The sequence below is a fragment of the Diabrotica virgifera genome, chromosome 8 (genome assembly GCF_917563875.1).
Source record: "Diabrotica virgifera virgifera chromosome 8, PGI_DIABVI_V3a".
NCBI lineage: Eukaryota > Metazoa > Arthropoda > Insecta > Coleoptera > Chrysomelidae > Diabrotica > Diabrotica virgifera.
Genome location: NC_065450.1, coordinates 230,322,551 through 230,339,187, shown reverse-complemented (window position 1 = coordinate 230,339,187; position 16,637 = coordinate 230,322,551). Strand labels below are relative to the sequence as shown.

General features: G+C 30.5%; 2 protein-coding genes across 3 annotated transcripts in view; one reads left to right on the top strand and one right to left on the bottom strand.

Moving 5' to 3' along the window:
- The window catches only part of LOC126890423 (uncharacterized), a 50,656-nt gene extending 42,672 nt beyond the window's left edge, over positions 1 to 7,984 (bottom strand). Inside the window, exon 1 of one of the 2 annotated variants that reach the window (XM_050659338.1) lies at positions 7,615 to 7,984. In XM_050659338.1, coding sequence (XP_050515295.1) covers positions 7,615 to 7,689 — 75 coding nt within the window. In that variant the 5' untranslated portion in view covers positions 7,690 to 7,984. Of the gene's footprint in view, positions 1 to 1,858; positions 1,987 to 7,614 lie in introns of those variants that run through there. The other variant, XM_050659339.1, reaches the window with a different exon arrangement.
- Positions 1 to 16,637, top strand: part of LOC114328659 (uncharacterized) — a 262,330-nt gene that overhangs the window by 167,342 nt on the left and 78,351 nt on the right. The window lies entirely within an intron of this gene.

Genomic DNA, 16,637 nt, shown 5'->3' with positions numbered 1-16,637 from the left:
TGTTTATTTGCATATTATTATTAGTAAATTCATAACTGCTATATTAATATCGCTAAATTATTTTTCTTTGAATATTTGCTTACACTACCATTTTGCATATTATAGTCTTATTCTGTTATTAATTATAATAAGTAAATAAGAATTATAAACATAGATATAAAAACATTAGGAAGTAATAAAATAAAGCAATTCGTATTCAAAACGAATTATAAATTACTTTAAAGACATTTTAAATGACGTTCGAAAAACGTGTTCCAAGTTTTTTAACGTTTTTATAATTTTAAATACGGGATTCGGCAAAAAAAACTGTGTCGAAGTTTAAACGGGTGTGAAATTACGCACGCAATACGTATTTGATTTGATTGGTTCTTAGAACTGAGTAGGTATGTAAAAAGTGTTTATAGTAGAGCAATATTGGAAAAAATGGACGAAATAATGATCCAGGTTTGAAACAAGTGGTATGAAACAGTTCTAACTAACAATAATCAAGGACGCCAACAACACTATAATAAATGTTTTTCTATGGATGCTATGCAATGTGCAACTTCTCTCACTACTTACATACATTCAAAACGAACAATTTCTCAGACAGTGAGAAAAGTCGGCCATTGCAGTGAGAAATATTTTTTCTCGCGGGTTCTCCTACGGTTTACATACATATGGTCGTCGTTTCCATGGTAACATACACAATACAAAAACAATAATTAATGTCAAAAAATTTTGTTGAAACAAATTTTACCCCGAATTACCTTTCAAAGCTGCTCAAAAATAACTGTCAATTACACCTAATTTCAAATAAATAACGTAAGTATATAAATCTCCAGAATATTAAATACCTACATGTATATGTATTTTATTTCAATTTATGCATATAATATACCTAAAAGCACCTAAATTATTTAATTTTGAAATTTGAACTCTTGACAAAACCGCATCCATAGAAAAAGTACAGTGTACAACACATGAGAAAATGACATATTTCTCCCTCGCTTGATTCGCGGCCCTCGGCTCGTGCCAACAAACTTGCTCTCGTGAGAAATATGTCTTTTTTCTCACTTGTTGTACACTGTACTATTGTTAAATAATGTTTAGACGTACTCCAACACGACACAATATTTGCAAGCTACCACAGACGCTAGGCTATGTTGAAAGGCCCATGTGAAAATGAAACAAGGAGAGCTCAGAATCAAGAATAACAATGTTTTGGCTATTGGGAAGAAAATTCCGTCGACGTCATTGTAGACCATCTTTTCAATCTTTTCAACCTACAATAAAATACTTCTGTACAAGCACACGACAAAACTTTTATCATGCTCAAGTTGTGTTGCTCCAGTAAACGTAATTCAGATATATATCCAGTGATTTCAAAGTAAACTATGAAGGAATGTAAATGTTTTTATGAAGAATTTTCAACGGATAAAGTTATAAGACTTTCCGAAAAACTTTCCAATTGTCATAAAATACTGCTTTAAGACGACAATGATACCATCTGCTTTTTATTTCTTTGTATAAAGAGCCATTTCAATAAACAATTTTGTTTTGAGCCAAATTTCATCATCACTAAAAACGTTAACTAATTATTTTTTCTATTATGTAATAGAAAAGTATAATAATATACGCGCCAGTAAGTACACAGTAATAAGGGTAATCCAAATGAAACAATAATGTCTTGGGAACTCTGTAAAATTCCTACTTAAGGATGCATATCAATTCTAATTCATTTCTTATTATTTTCGATATTTTAAAATTTCAAAACAAAACTAACGTTCCGCGCTTTAGGAAATTTTATTTTAAAATTAAAGATAAATTAAAAAAAATTAAAATTAAAAAAATAAAATCGAATAGTATTTAAGCTTACCCCTTTCTGGACCAAGCACAATAAAGGCATTAAAACACTAGTAGAAAACATGGAACTAACACTAAACCTGGCCATCGCTGGAAGAACTGAACTCAAACTGTACAGATTTGATTCACATCATGAACTTAAATTACACTGGTAATACACCATCATGCACAATTGTTGATAATATGTCCGAGCTGCGGTTTGAGGAAAAAACCATATCCGACCAAGATCCTACAAGAGCTTAGAGAGTAAGCGACCAACGTCTTGAGAACCAGCGTCGGAACTCAGATAAGCACTGTCTACTGTCTGGTTTTTGACGCAAAACGTAAAAATGTAATAGGTGTAATAGATGGTTGTGGAAATAATGGAGTCAGCAGAGAAAACTGTCGGAAATGAAAAAGACAAGGAAATGTGGAATGGTACGATAATGAATGCAGAACTGCAGTCGAGAAAAAAGTCAAGCTAGGCTCAGCCAACTTCAAAGAAACACAAGAAATAGCAGAGAGATTTATAACGAAAAGAGAATACCAGCGACTGGAATATGCAAAAGAAAAAAAAGACAGGCCTTGAAAAAATAAGTACCAGAAATCCTGAATTATAACAACAGACGAGAGAGCAGAAAATTCTATAGAAGAATAAAAGCAAACACACAGTCATTTAGACCAAAATTGACGATATGCAAAGGCAAAGAACGGAGAACTGCTAACAGAGAAGCAAAAAATTATAAAGAGATGGAAAGGACACTTCCAAGAAAATCTAAATGCAAACAACGAAAATGATCAAACCGAGACACTATATTATACGGCAGAGCAGTACATTGAAAATCCGAGTTATGAAGAAGTAGTTCAAATAATAAAGAAAATAACACACAATAAAGCGCCAGGAGCGAACGGTATTTCAGTAGAATTACTAAAACATGGAGGATCTGAGCTTTGGGGAAGAATACATTACCTAATACCATTAATATGCACCAAGGAGCAAATACCGGAGGAATGGACAGTTGGCCTTATACAGTCTATAATATAAAAGAAGAGATAAGAAGAGAGAACGCCAGAATTCTAGTCTAGTTACATTGCTAAATTAGAACAGGGCTGATCTGCGAAAAAAAGACGTCTATTTTTGGATGTGAGAGGTGGCATTCGGATTTTTTCAGATAAAGTTAGGTGACAACTTCAATAATAATATTTGACTTTGCTCCTTCTCAAACATGCCCGGAACATTAATAAAAAAATTAAAATATTTAAAAATTTCGAAAAACATCGATTTTTTTCTACTTTCTTTGCTTATAACTTTAAAACGATTCGCTTTGGAACAAAGTCGTACAGAAATAAAATAAAAATAATTGAATTTTGTATGACATACGGCTGGTTTAAAATTTCTTAATTTATTACCCTTTCTGTAATAGAGCAATAAATGCAAAATAAGGGGGCAAAATGAGCCTGTTGTTATTCAATGTTTTTTAACCACTTTAGTGGCACTTAGAACCTTAGTAATTCGCTTAGAAAATTCTTATAACATAGATAAACCGTCTACCAAATTTCATTAAAATCGACCTAACAGATTTTGCATAATAAATTTGCAATCTAAATTTTTTTAAAACATTTCAAATTTTTTAAAATCTTTCTGAACAAAAAGTAAACGATTTAGAAGTTGGCTAATTTTTTTACACATAAAGAGGCACTTTACCTATCTAATACACTTTACAGAATGAAAATCGGATTATTTAAGCAGCCTCAGCAATACTTTAAAATTATAAACAATTTTTTTTCTTATAAACAAATAGCTTTGTTTAACAGAATAAAAAAATAATTTTTAGTAATGCAAATAATCAAAACCGGTATAATTTGACTTAAAACTTTCAAATGCTGTAAGCAATTCGGGTTCAAAAATTGCAATTTTTCGATTTTTTTAAAGTTTAACCGCGTTAATATCGAAAACTATGCATTCTACGAAAAAACTTGTAAGAACATTTTTTGCTTAGAATTATCCAAGAAACACAAAAAAATGTTTTATTTTGCGAAAAATCGCTGTTAGGTAATTCCTCCAGTTCTTTGCTTATAAAAATCTTATCGATATCCGGATCAACTATTACCCAAAAAATTCGATTTCTACGGGTCCAAATACATAAAAAAAACTTGGATAATTCCATCTAAATAAAGAAGGCCGTTGCACCGCCCCCCTGGCGACAGCACTAATTTGTTTATATGCCAAAAAATTGTTTATAACTTTAAAACATTGCTGAGGCTGCTTAAATAATCCGATTTTAATTCTGTAAAGTGAATTAGATAGGTAGACCGTTTGTTTATACGTAAAAAAAATTAGCAAACTTTTAAATGGTCTACTTTTTGTTCAGAAAGTTTTTAAAAAATTGAACTTTTTAAAAATATTTAGATTGCAAAATTATGCAAAATCTATGAGGCCAATTTTAATTAAATCTGGTGGACGGTTTGAGTATGTTTTAATATTTTTTTAAACGAATTACGAAGGTTCTAAGTGCAACCAAAGTGGTTGAAAAACATTGAACAAAAACAGGCTTATTTTGCCCCCCATTTTGTATTTATTGCTATTTTGCAGAAAGGGTAATAATTTAAGACATTTTTAACCAGTCTCATATCATACAAAATTTAATTATGTTTATTTTATTTCGCTACGATTTTGTTCCAAAATGAATCGTTTTAAAGTTATAAGCAAAGAAAATAGAAAAAATCCGATGTTTTTCGAAATTTTTAAATATTTTAATTTTTTTATTAATGTTCCATGCATATTTGAGAAGGAGCATAAGTCAATTATAATTATTAAAGTTGTCACCTAACTTTAGCTGCAAAAATCGGAATGCCACCTCTAACATCCACCTCAAAACAAATCCGTCCTGGTCTAAGATGTAATATACAAAATTCTTTCTGGTATAATATACAATCGATTGTTGGAATATTCCGAGAATATAATTGGTGATTATCAAAATGGATTTAGAACAAATAAAGCCACTAAATATAATATATTCATACTAAGAATATATATAAGAAAAAGCTTATGAATACGATATAGAACTATATAATATGTATATAGACTTTAAACAAGCTTTTGATAGTGTGAAAAGAGACAAAATTCTGGAAGACCTTCGTAGTCTAGGTATACCTAATAAATATATGAGCCTCATAAAAATGACATTGCAGGGTTTAAAAGCCGCAGTCAGAGTAGATGGAGAACGGATCCACTGTTTGACATCAACATGGGAGTGAGACAGGAAGACGCTCTATCAACCATGCTATTCAACCTAGTTATTGAGGCAGTCATAAGAAAAACCAATATAACCGGTCAAATAAATACCAATATAGTACAAATTACTGCATATGCAGATGATGTAGCTATTATTGGTAGGAACAAACTATGAATAATGGAAGCGTTCAAAGAAATTGATCCTGAAGCACAAAAAAGTGGGGCTTAAAATAAACGAAGCAAAAATGGAGTACATTACCGTCAAAAGAACACCTGACAATAAAAGTTATATCAGAATAGATAACTGTATTAATACTATTGAACGTGTAGTTTCCTTCACATATCAGGCCAGGGCACAGAAATCAATCAGAAGAATTCCATAAGTAGCGAAATTGATGCACATATTTCAAGCGGGAATCGTGCTTCAACCCAACCATGATACCATCTCGATCAGTGTTTCCCAACCTTTTTGTGCCATGCCCCACCTTTGCCTTCCTAAGATTCTTATGCCCCCCTATGTAACAATAATTTTTTAATATAAAAAATTTAATTGTTCACTTACGAAACTTAATAATAGGCTTTAGGGAGAAATCACTAGTAAATTGTTAACAAAACACAGTTAAATTTTCAAAACATATAATATAAACTCAAATTCAAATTCCAAATAATTTTAATAAAGATTTTCCTACTTTAATTTAGTGAGATCCTTGCGCTTGATTCTTGTGCTTGCTGGACAGATCTTTTATATTAGGTTCGAATTTAGTTAGCTTCAGTCTCAAGCCTCCATGTTTTGTTATGTCCAAATAATTTTCCTTTACCAGTAAATCGGTCATTTTTTATAAAATAAAAAACTGACTCGTCATTTTGCAATTCTGCGAGTTGTTCTTAATACTGCATATTTGATATATCAGACAAATCCACGAATATTGGCTATACTATCCATTTTGGAAATTCAATTTGTTTTATAACAAAAAATCTTTATTTCAAATCAGCAAATAGAATATTCTGATAATTGACAATAACAAGTAGTAAAGAGGTATCCGTTACCTACTTCACATTTTTGGAGCCAATGAAATTGTTCAAAGATTTTGTTGTTAGAATGTTTCTGACATAACTCAATATGGGTACTGAAACCAAAATATATTCGCTTTGCATCGACAAGAGTTTTATTTGTTCCTCGAAGTTGCGTATTTAATACAGTTTTAAAGATTTCAACAAATGCTTTACCATTGATTGTGAACAGATACTTCATTTAGGTTTTCCTGAATAGAAGCAAACAGTTCCATAAATATTTTCAAGCAGTTCATCTTACTTCAGTATGAAGTAAAAGTCTCACGTGGTCTTTATTTTTTCTTCACAAAATAGCTTGAAGAGATGCTCATATTTGGCATTAGACTAAGGGCCGGTACTTTCTGCAACTTTCTGTCTTGATTAAACCCCGGTTAGCTGAATTTTACATGACAAAATTTCTCTAACCGAGGTTTAATCGGGACAGAAAGTTGCTCAAAGTACCGGTCCTTAATATCATTAACACACTTTATCAGGAAATGTAATGAATACTTTATTTAGAAGAGGTGAGATGTTTTGAGTTACCAAGATTTCCTTATAAATATCACAATGCACAAGAATCATTCCTGTCTTCGCATCTTTCATGAATTTTAAGCATGCATTTTTCTTGCCCATCAATCCATCAGCAGCACAAGCTGTAATTTATAATACTGTCTCAATGTCTCTCAAAGTTGATTCAGGCATTCAGTTGCACTGAGAAATTTCTTGTTTTCAGCTTTTCAACAAGTTGTTTTCCAATATTTTCATCCATTTCGTCTATTCTTCCACTAACAGTGTTTTACTGAGTGGCATAGCTTTAAGACCTTTGTTATCTTTTCCAGGAACCGTTTTAAAAGATGCTGATATTGACGGTTTTATTAAATTTTCTCCTAAGAGTTTTAGCGACGAATAAAGAAATCTGATAACTAGCCTCAAACACACGATTATTAGTTGAAGTATGAGAAGTAAATAGAGACTATAATATTTTTCACCTAAATCTAGCATTGCAATTAAATGGTCTGGAAAGAAAGAGTTAAACTCGTCGTGTCGAGTCCATACTCGAAATGCCCCCCTGTGGGGCGTGGGTCCCACATTGGGAAACACTGATCAAGATGTTTTTTATTTCTTTGTATAAAGAGCGATTTCAATAAACGGTTTTGTTTTGATTAAAATTAAATATCAGTAAAAAGGTGATCAAATTATTTTTCCTCTTATTATAAATACTACACGCCTCAGTAAGTACACAGTAATAAGGGTAATCCCAGAGCAATCAAAACAATAATGATAATAATTAAATGAAAACAATAATGTCTTGGGAAGTCTGTATAATTCCTAGTTAAGAATGCATATCAATTGTGATTAATTTCTTATTATTTTCAGTGTAATAAAATTTCAAAAGAAAGCTAACATTCCGCGCGCTTCAGGAAATTTTATTTTAAAATTAAAGATAAATTCAAAAAAAAAATTAAAATTAAAAAAAAATAAAATCGAATAGTATTTAAGCTTACCCCTTTCTGGACCAAGCACAATAAAGTCATTAAAACACTAGTAGAAAACATGGAACTAACACTAAACCTGGCCATCGCTGGAAGAACTGAACTCAAACTGTACAGATTTGATTCACATCATGAACTTAAATTACACTGGCAATACACCATCATGCACAATTGTTGATAATATGTCCGAGCTGCGGTTTGGGGAAAAAACCATATCCGACCAAGATCCTACAAGAGCTAGAGAGTAAGCGACCAACAAAACAACGTCTTCAGATAGGAACTCAGATAAGCACTGTCTGGTTTTTGACGCAAAACGTAAAAATCTAAATGTATGAGTGGCACAGTTAGCAGAGCGGACATGGAACACTGCACCATAGGCGTACCAAGCTACCAAGGTTGCAATGGTGTACACAAACGCTGATCTGCCACCTCTCTACTTCCACATTAAATATTGTTTATTATTTCTTTAAATCATAATTAGGACTCCGCTGGTTCTTGTTTAATGTGATTTCGATCGACCGTAAACATCAGGTATTTAATTAGGATATAGTGTGGACGCTTGTTGCGGTTTCTCTATTCAGGGGATTTTTTATTATCGACAGGTGTCTTATCCGTTCTTATAATGTTGAATGCGTAACTGATCATTTTAATAATTGTTCTGAAGCTATTTTTCTGTGGCATTTATGTATTTTATTATTCTAATTAAAATAAGCCACAATTTAACTTGAAAATTGTTATTTATGTACCAAGTCAGTAAAGAGTCACTTTACTGACGTGGTGCATACAAAATTTTATCGCCAATCATAAAAAACATTAACACTTACTTAATTACATCCTAATGAAAAAAGAGTGTGTGTACTTGGTACGCACGTAAGACGTTACACTTCTACTACTATGATTTCAACGAAATAAATATATTTTAAACAAGTAAAATTTAATAAAAAAATTTGCCTTGGTAAAAGGTATATTAGTTTAAAAAGCCCCTATAGGGCTAGAAACATACAAACAAAACGTTTTCGCTCTTTTTCTTTTGTTTTGTTTGTATGTTTCTAGCCCTGTAGGGGCTTTTTTAACTAATATACTAAGCCAACATTTTTTATTAAATTTTACTTGTAATTAACGGTATACAGCCAGCTACAGGAAATTCTTCCTTGTGGATATTTTACACAGTTCTATATACATATAATCGAATTAAACAAAAACATCATTCCATAATAAACTACTCGTCAAAAGGGATATAGAAATTTATGCTGATTTTCATAGTTGATTTTTTCGAGAACAGACGAATTCCGCTATTTTTTTTATTTTAGATTTTTCTTTAGTATTTACACAATTGAGAAAAGGTTTACTCAAACTTATTTTTTGTACTTATACCGGGTGGAAGAAAAGCAATGTTTTTCTTATGTTAAGTTTGAGACACCTTGCAGGGAGGGCGAGGTACAAATGTGAGTATACATCAGAATCGTATTGTAGTCTTATGTTTTGTGAACATGCTGCTGTTTGAATGTCCCTGATATCTTTAGAAACAAAAAAAATAGACGGTTTTGTAATTTAACATGTGTTTTAACTGAAACAAAAGTTTGAGACACCTTGTAGGGAGAAAAAGGCACAAAGGTGAGTATACCTCGATATTATATTGTAGTCTCGTATTTTGTGAATATTTTATTTTTTTAATTTCTCTGATATCTTTAATAACAAAGAAACTAGACGGTATTACTCTTTAATATGCGTTTCTATGTTTCACATGTGTGATGTGATGCATATCGTCATTTAAAACACATATTAAAAAGTAATACCGTCTAGTTTCTTTGTTATTAAATATATTAGAGAAATTACAAAAATAAAATATTCACAAAATATGAGACTACAACATGATATCGAGGTATACTCACCTTTGTGCCTTTTTCTCCCTACAAGGTGTCTCAAACTTTTGTTTCGGTTAAAACACATGTTAAATTACAAAACCGTCTATTTTTTTTGTTTCTAAAGATATCAGGGACATTCAAAAAACAAAATGTTCACAAAACATAAGACTACAATATGATTTCGATGTATACTCACATTTGTACCTCGTCCTCCCTACAAGGCGTCTCAAACTTAACATAAGAAAAACATTTCTTTTCTTCCACCCGGTATAAGTACAAAAAAAAGTTTGAGTAAACCTTTGCATAACTGTGTAAATACTAAAGGAAAATCTAAAATAATAAAAAAAATTAGCGGAATCCGTTAATCTGTTCACGAAAAAATCTACTATGAAAATTCAGCAGAATTTTCTATATCCCTAACTTTTGACGAGCAGTTTATACAATTTGTATTGCATTAATACAAAACTTAACAGATTTAAGAATTTTATTAATTTTAGAAGAAAAAAAAATTTCGTTTGACAGTAATGACGATGACAGAAAGCTTTTGCATGATAACCTATTTCGATGTTTAATCGATAGTTAGGTTTGGATTTATGTTTTATGAATATAATTGCAAAATACTACAAAAGTTCACTTTCTGACATAAATTTAATCAATAATAACGTAAATTTTGTACAATATTTTTAGTAATTAAAGTAAATAAATTTTAAGTTCACTCAAATAAATAATCGATTACTGCCATTGACCACTTAGGTATTACATTATTCATATATTCAATCTCAGTTTATTTTGATTAATCGCGGCAGGTAAAGTAAAATTAAAGTAAATAAATTTTAAGTTCACTCAAATAAATAATCGATTACTGCCATTGACCACTTAGGTATTACATTATTCATATATTCAATCTCAGTTTATTTTGATTAATCGCGGCAGGTAAAGTAAAATTCTTCTTTCAGTACAATAAAGTGTTACTTTACTGCCGCAAATGGCGTGAAATGAGTATACCCTATTCCACGAATATTTGACTGTGTTGGATTATTTCGACAACGAATATTTTATTGTGGAACATATGAAGAACGAAAATAAATTTCAAATTACATTGCTGTTTATTGGAAGAATTATTAGAGTCATTTACTTTCGTACTTCTTAAGTTGCACATTGAAATATTCGTTGTCGCGATAATCCAAAACAGTCGTATGTTGGTGGAATGAACCATACAATAATGAATGACTTTAGTGACGGATGGCAATAATAGCCATTTGTATAACAAGGGAGGAACGTGCTACTATTACTAACGAGAATGAAGTTTACTGCCCGACGCGTAGCGGAGGGCAGTAATCATTCAAGGGAGGAAAAGTCACTTTACTCCCATGTTATACATATAGGTTTTCCACCTTCCTCAAATTAAAAACAAGTCATTTTTCATTTTTACTTAATTTATTTATGTAAGTAGGTACAATATCTCCTTTTTATTTCTCTATGGTACAATGTAACTGTCAACTGTCAAATATAAGTCAAATTATTAATGTAAACATTGTTAAATCAAAATAAAAATTTACTGTTTTTTACCATTCTGCAAAATACAGGGTGTTTTATAAATAAACGTTAAAATGTATAGATACTTACGTAATAGAAAATAGATATTGTACGGGCGTCAATAAGTTATATTTCATGAATGAAATACCATGACGTCACTTTTACTTTTCCTCCATAGAGAGGAAAAACATTTTCGGAATAATTATCAGATCCGGAAAAGTACACTTTCAGTAGAGGTAGGTGGAAAAAGATTTTATTGACGATTTATTATACGAAGATTTTAAAATTGTGGCTTATTTCCCAATTAGAATAGTAAATTTTAATAATTGTTGGATGCTACTTTAAATGTATATTTCCTGTTTTATTTAAAATTTATCTATAACCAAAAATTTTAATTCAACAATATTTTTTATTATGACTTTGTATACTAATTTCTTCCAGCGCGTTTTTACTGAATTAGGCCTGGATCGCGCGTACCAAAAAACAGTTGATTAATAGCAAGCTGAAAATTTATTAATAGCTTAACGGTGTCCAGGACAAACTTTGATGTATGGGAATACTGGAACAGAGGAAGTTTTAATTGTGGAACAGGTTACAAGTTTCGAACGTTAGACTACGAAAGCGTCCCATGTATTTTGTCGGACAGAACTTTCAATTGACTTGTTACCCTTTCATTAAACTCTCATGCAAAAATCAGACTGCTATTAATCACAAACATAATTCCTGTCATTTGAAATGTTCTACGTCTCGGACTTATTAAAACGCCCAATATATTTGTCGGACAAAATTTTTTCAAATTGTTGTTGACCAAAAAATTTGGCCATGCGAGGACAAGAAGCAATAAAAGCCTTTTAATTTATCGACCTTACTAAATCTTTATAAAAAACTGGTTACGACTGGATATCGGCCATAAATAAACTTCTAAACATAGAATTAAATATAATACTTAAGATTTCTATGAGATGAAAATATTATAAAAAAATATCCAACAAATAAACACTGCTGAGAATTTAATATTGTTTGTTTACCTAAAGAAATAACAGCTAAAGTGTAAGATGAATGGGATTTTAAGGAATAGAGTAATATAAAAACGTAGTACCTACCTATGTAGGTAAACAAAAAAGTAAACAAAAAAAAAGAAAAAAATGACTGGTTTAACAGATAATGTCAAAAGTATTAGTACTAATTAGTATAAGTATAAGAGAAAGAAAAAAAAGAGCATATTTACTAACGCAACATGGGCCCTTAACCCGACAATCAGAGAAGGAATATAACCAATTACCTAAAGAAGAAAAGAAAATACATCTAAGAAAGTAGAAAGAAAATATGAACACCGAACTTCAAGAACAACAAGAACTACGGAACTACGTAAGCCAACAGATATAAGAAAGTTTTATGAAACTGAACAGAAACGGAGAAGAATTCAAACCGAGAAGAAGGATGAGCAGAGTTAAAAAGGGTAATGTATTAAAAGAACAATAAGAAATACTAAGAAGATAGACAGGACAATTTAAAGAAAAGCTCGAGGGTGATATAAGGAAGACGAGCTCTAATATACCATCAGACTATGCAGACAACAGAAAAAAAGAGTATATTAAAAATAGCCGAAGATAGCACAGCAAAAGATAAACTAAAGGAAGATAAATCATCGTCATCAGATAAAAGGCTCGGATTAAATAATCGAATTACATAATTAAAAACATCGAATTAAATAAAATAAAATATGGAAAGAATGGAAGAAGGCAAATTAATAGAATACCAAATAAAATAAGCAAACAAGTGCCAGTAGGGAAAAGAACAAGAGGAAGACCGAAGCTAAGGCACAAAGAACAAATAGAAGATGATGTAATAATTTCAAAATAAAAAATTGAGAAAAAAAAACACCAAACGGATCAGAATGGAGAAGAATCCCGGAACAGACCAAGACCTAAAGAGGGTTGTTGAGTTTGAGCCAGTAATGATGATATACTGATTTTTTGAAATTTTTAAACAGTAAAAAAGTATTTCGTCAAGTTTAGAATTATTGAAAAAATTAAAAACATTACTTCATTGTCTTATAGATTTATGTGCTTAACCTTTCCAACACATTCTATGTTACCTACCATCTTAATTTTATTACTTCCTTATGGATAATTTATTATTCTTATATCATTTACCTTTTGTAATATACATTATGAATAGATAAATATTTTGTTGAATGTTACGACATAATTGTCAATATGTTATTATTTTTTATAAGTGCTTGTGAGATTACTTTAATAGCTCTAAGTGCAATTGTTGATTCTAAATACATATATCCTTATAAATAAAATCCTTAGGTATTTTTTAATGGGGGATCCCACTTTCATTCAAGGTGTTTGCAGAAAATCTACACTAACAATCTTCATAGCGTTTCCAAATTGTAAATTATACCAACTCACGGTTTTTCAAAGACAAACAAAGAACCCATTGGTTAAATAAACCAGTATCCTTTTACCAAACAACCTATAATTATAGGCATCTGGAAAAACATAAATATAGTTTCTTCTTAATTTATATTCATTTTTAATTGGCTCTCATACCACCCGTTCGATTTTTTTCTTAAATATATTCTTAGAAATACTTAAAAGTTTGGTTTTTAATTTAATTAAGGAATACCCTGTACGAACCGCCCTGGCCTAATCGATAATTTGTTCCACCCTGTTCATCGCCTTCCTTGGCCAAGTACTTCATCTTTATTTTCTTAAAGTGCCCTCTCCTCAATGGACGTAGGCTACTACAATTGGAAACTCTGCTATGTCTTCAGCTGTTCTTATTAACTGTTAAAAATTTAGCCATTTCGATAGTATTTTCCTTCCTAGTCCTTTCTTTTCCTCGATCATTCTTTTGACTATAAGTTGAGTATATTGGTAGGTTGGTAGGATATTCTACTTATTATTTCTCAGTATCTGACTTATTTATGATATTTTTCTAACTTTCACTGTGTTAAAAAGTTTTCTTTCCTTGCCTATTCTATGCAGCACTTCTTCGTTTGAGGTATGCGATGTACATGATATTTTGAGGATTCTCCAGTACATCCACATTTCAAAGGCTTCCATTTTGTTGACTGGTAGTAGATGTTTTAAGGGTCCATGTCTCAACCGCATAGAGAAGAGTCGATCAGACGTAGCATTTTGATAAACGTAGTCGAATTTCAACCAAGGCACGTATTCCCATATTCTCACGTCATCATCGATGTTATCTAGGAAATTTGTTCTGGGCTATCCTCTTTTCCTCTGACTAATAGGTTTATCAAGGAGAGTTTTTCTAGCTGGATCAGTCTATTGCATCTCTTTACCCACCTTAGACGTCCAAACGTCCAAGCGTGGTCGTCAGACGTCCTGAGATTGTTCTCAGAAATCAGAATGTATTTTACTATTTCTGATTCCTTTGTATTCAATAAAGTTCAAAGTTATGTTGTTTTCCCCACACTTCATTGTCGTTCAACCTTCTCATTGATGTCTATTAATTCTATTGTAGGTTTATTTATTGCTTTTACTAGTATATGATCTGAATCATATTCAGCTCCCTTTCAAACTTCAACGTCATTAATATTATAGAAGGCAGTATTCAGTAAATTTTTGATGTTTTTTCATTTATGCGTCCAATATGTACTTGTTTATATTATTTTTTTAAAACTTATATTATTTTACGACATAATCGTCAAATTTAAAGATTTCTGAATGATTTTAATAGCGACATACAAATTATCTGATATTGCACAATTTAAATATATGTTAGTTTACATACAGGATCTTTCTTAATTTTTGTCGCTTTGGAATACATCCGTGAAGATCATACATTCCGTATTCTTTTATGGGGGTTCCCACTTTTATTCAAAGCACCTATATAAATAAAATATACAAATTAAAACATTTGTTAATTTGTAAATTACATTTTTTTAACGACAAGAATTTTTATTCATTTTAAATATATCATAATTTTATGCAATAGCCAATTTACAATTCAGGATAAATGAAACAATAATTTTTCTCTTTTCTTGTAGTGCGATTCAACAAGTATATTAACACTACATATACCCCAGGCTGTGGGTGAAAAAACGTGATATAATTCAGGAATTTTTGAAACCTATCAGGTGTTGTAAAGGACGATGCCAGGAATAACTTCTACTAAAATGTAACCAAAAATATTGTGCGCTTTTTTTTTAATTGCGATTTTCATTTGTTAAATTTGCAATTTTTATTGATTTTTAATTGTGTAGCTGAGGATATTGATTTTAGAGAAAAACTTTTTAATAGAAAGTTGTAATAAATTAAAAAACCTACAATTTGAGTTACGGTAAGTTTAATTTGGTTAATTGGTTATTGCAAAACAGCCTGCGAAAGGTTGAATGGCCGTTTTTTACAATTGCATTATTTATTGTACAAATAAATTTTTTAATTTTTTTAAAGCTTTACAATGAAGATGTTTTGATTCCAAACATAAAAAAAAATTTAAAGCCAGATTAACGAATTTGTTGCTTAGATATTATAAATTGTTTATCCCAGGAGGGCAAATGTCGAAGGCTATAACTTTTTGAAAAAAAATCGTAGAAAGTTGGTGAAACATCCAATCTCCTTCGAAAGAGTTATGTTTTCATTTTCTGATGTAAATAAATGCGTAAAACATTTTTAAACCTCTAATTTTTGGATTTCAAAATAAGGGGGCAAATTTCGTTATAAACATTTAGAGCTGAAGCGGCCCTGTACATCCTATGAGTTTTTAACTTACATATTATTGTTGCTGAAGATGAAACGAAGATTTATAAAAAAATAAAAAATTTCTACTACCAACTGAAACCGAGATAATTTTTGGGTTTGAAAATAAGGGGGCAAATTTCGTTATAAACATTTAGAGCTGAGGCAGCCCTGTATATCCTATGAGTTTCTAACTTACAGATCATTGTTGCTAAAGACGAAACGAAGATTTATAAAAAAATTAAAATTTTCTACAACCAACTGAAGCCGAGATAATTGTTTTTTTTTTCTTAAATCATAGTGCCTTTATTTATAACAATTAAGAATTTATTTTACAGTCATCGACTAAAGGAAGACTTATATTATCCTAAAATGAAAATTATTATAAAATAGAATTACATTTAATTATTAAAAATTATTTTTTAAATCGGTGCTTTTGCAAGCGGCCGAATTTTGCAAATCGCCCGGCTCGCTTCAAATCCGCGCGCTCGGAAAATTTTTACGTAACTTGTATTAAATTTTGACAGAAAACAATTTAATAATATTACCATTATAATATACAGTCTATTTACCACTGTATTTGTTTTTCTTGATAAACTTTTATATGTGAAATCCAAAAAGAATAGTCACTACAAGAAGAAAAAGTTTTATATTGTATATTATAGTAAGAAGTAACATTATTATTATTATATTTATATAACAATGAAAAAATTAAAATATAGTTATATATTTCATATGTATAATTTTTGTAATATTATTTCTTCAGAAATGAAATTTCACATATAAAAGTTTATCAAGAAAAACAAATACAGTGGTAAAAGACTGTATATTATAATGGTAATATTATTATATTGTTTTCTCTCAAAATTTAATAGAAGCTAAGTAAAAATTTTCCGAGCGCGCGGATTTGAAGCGAGCC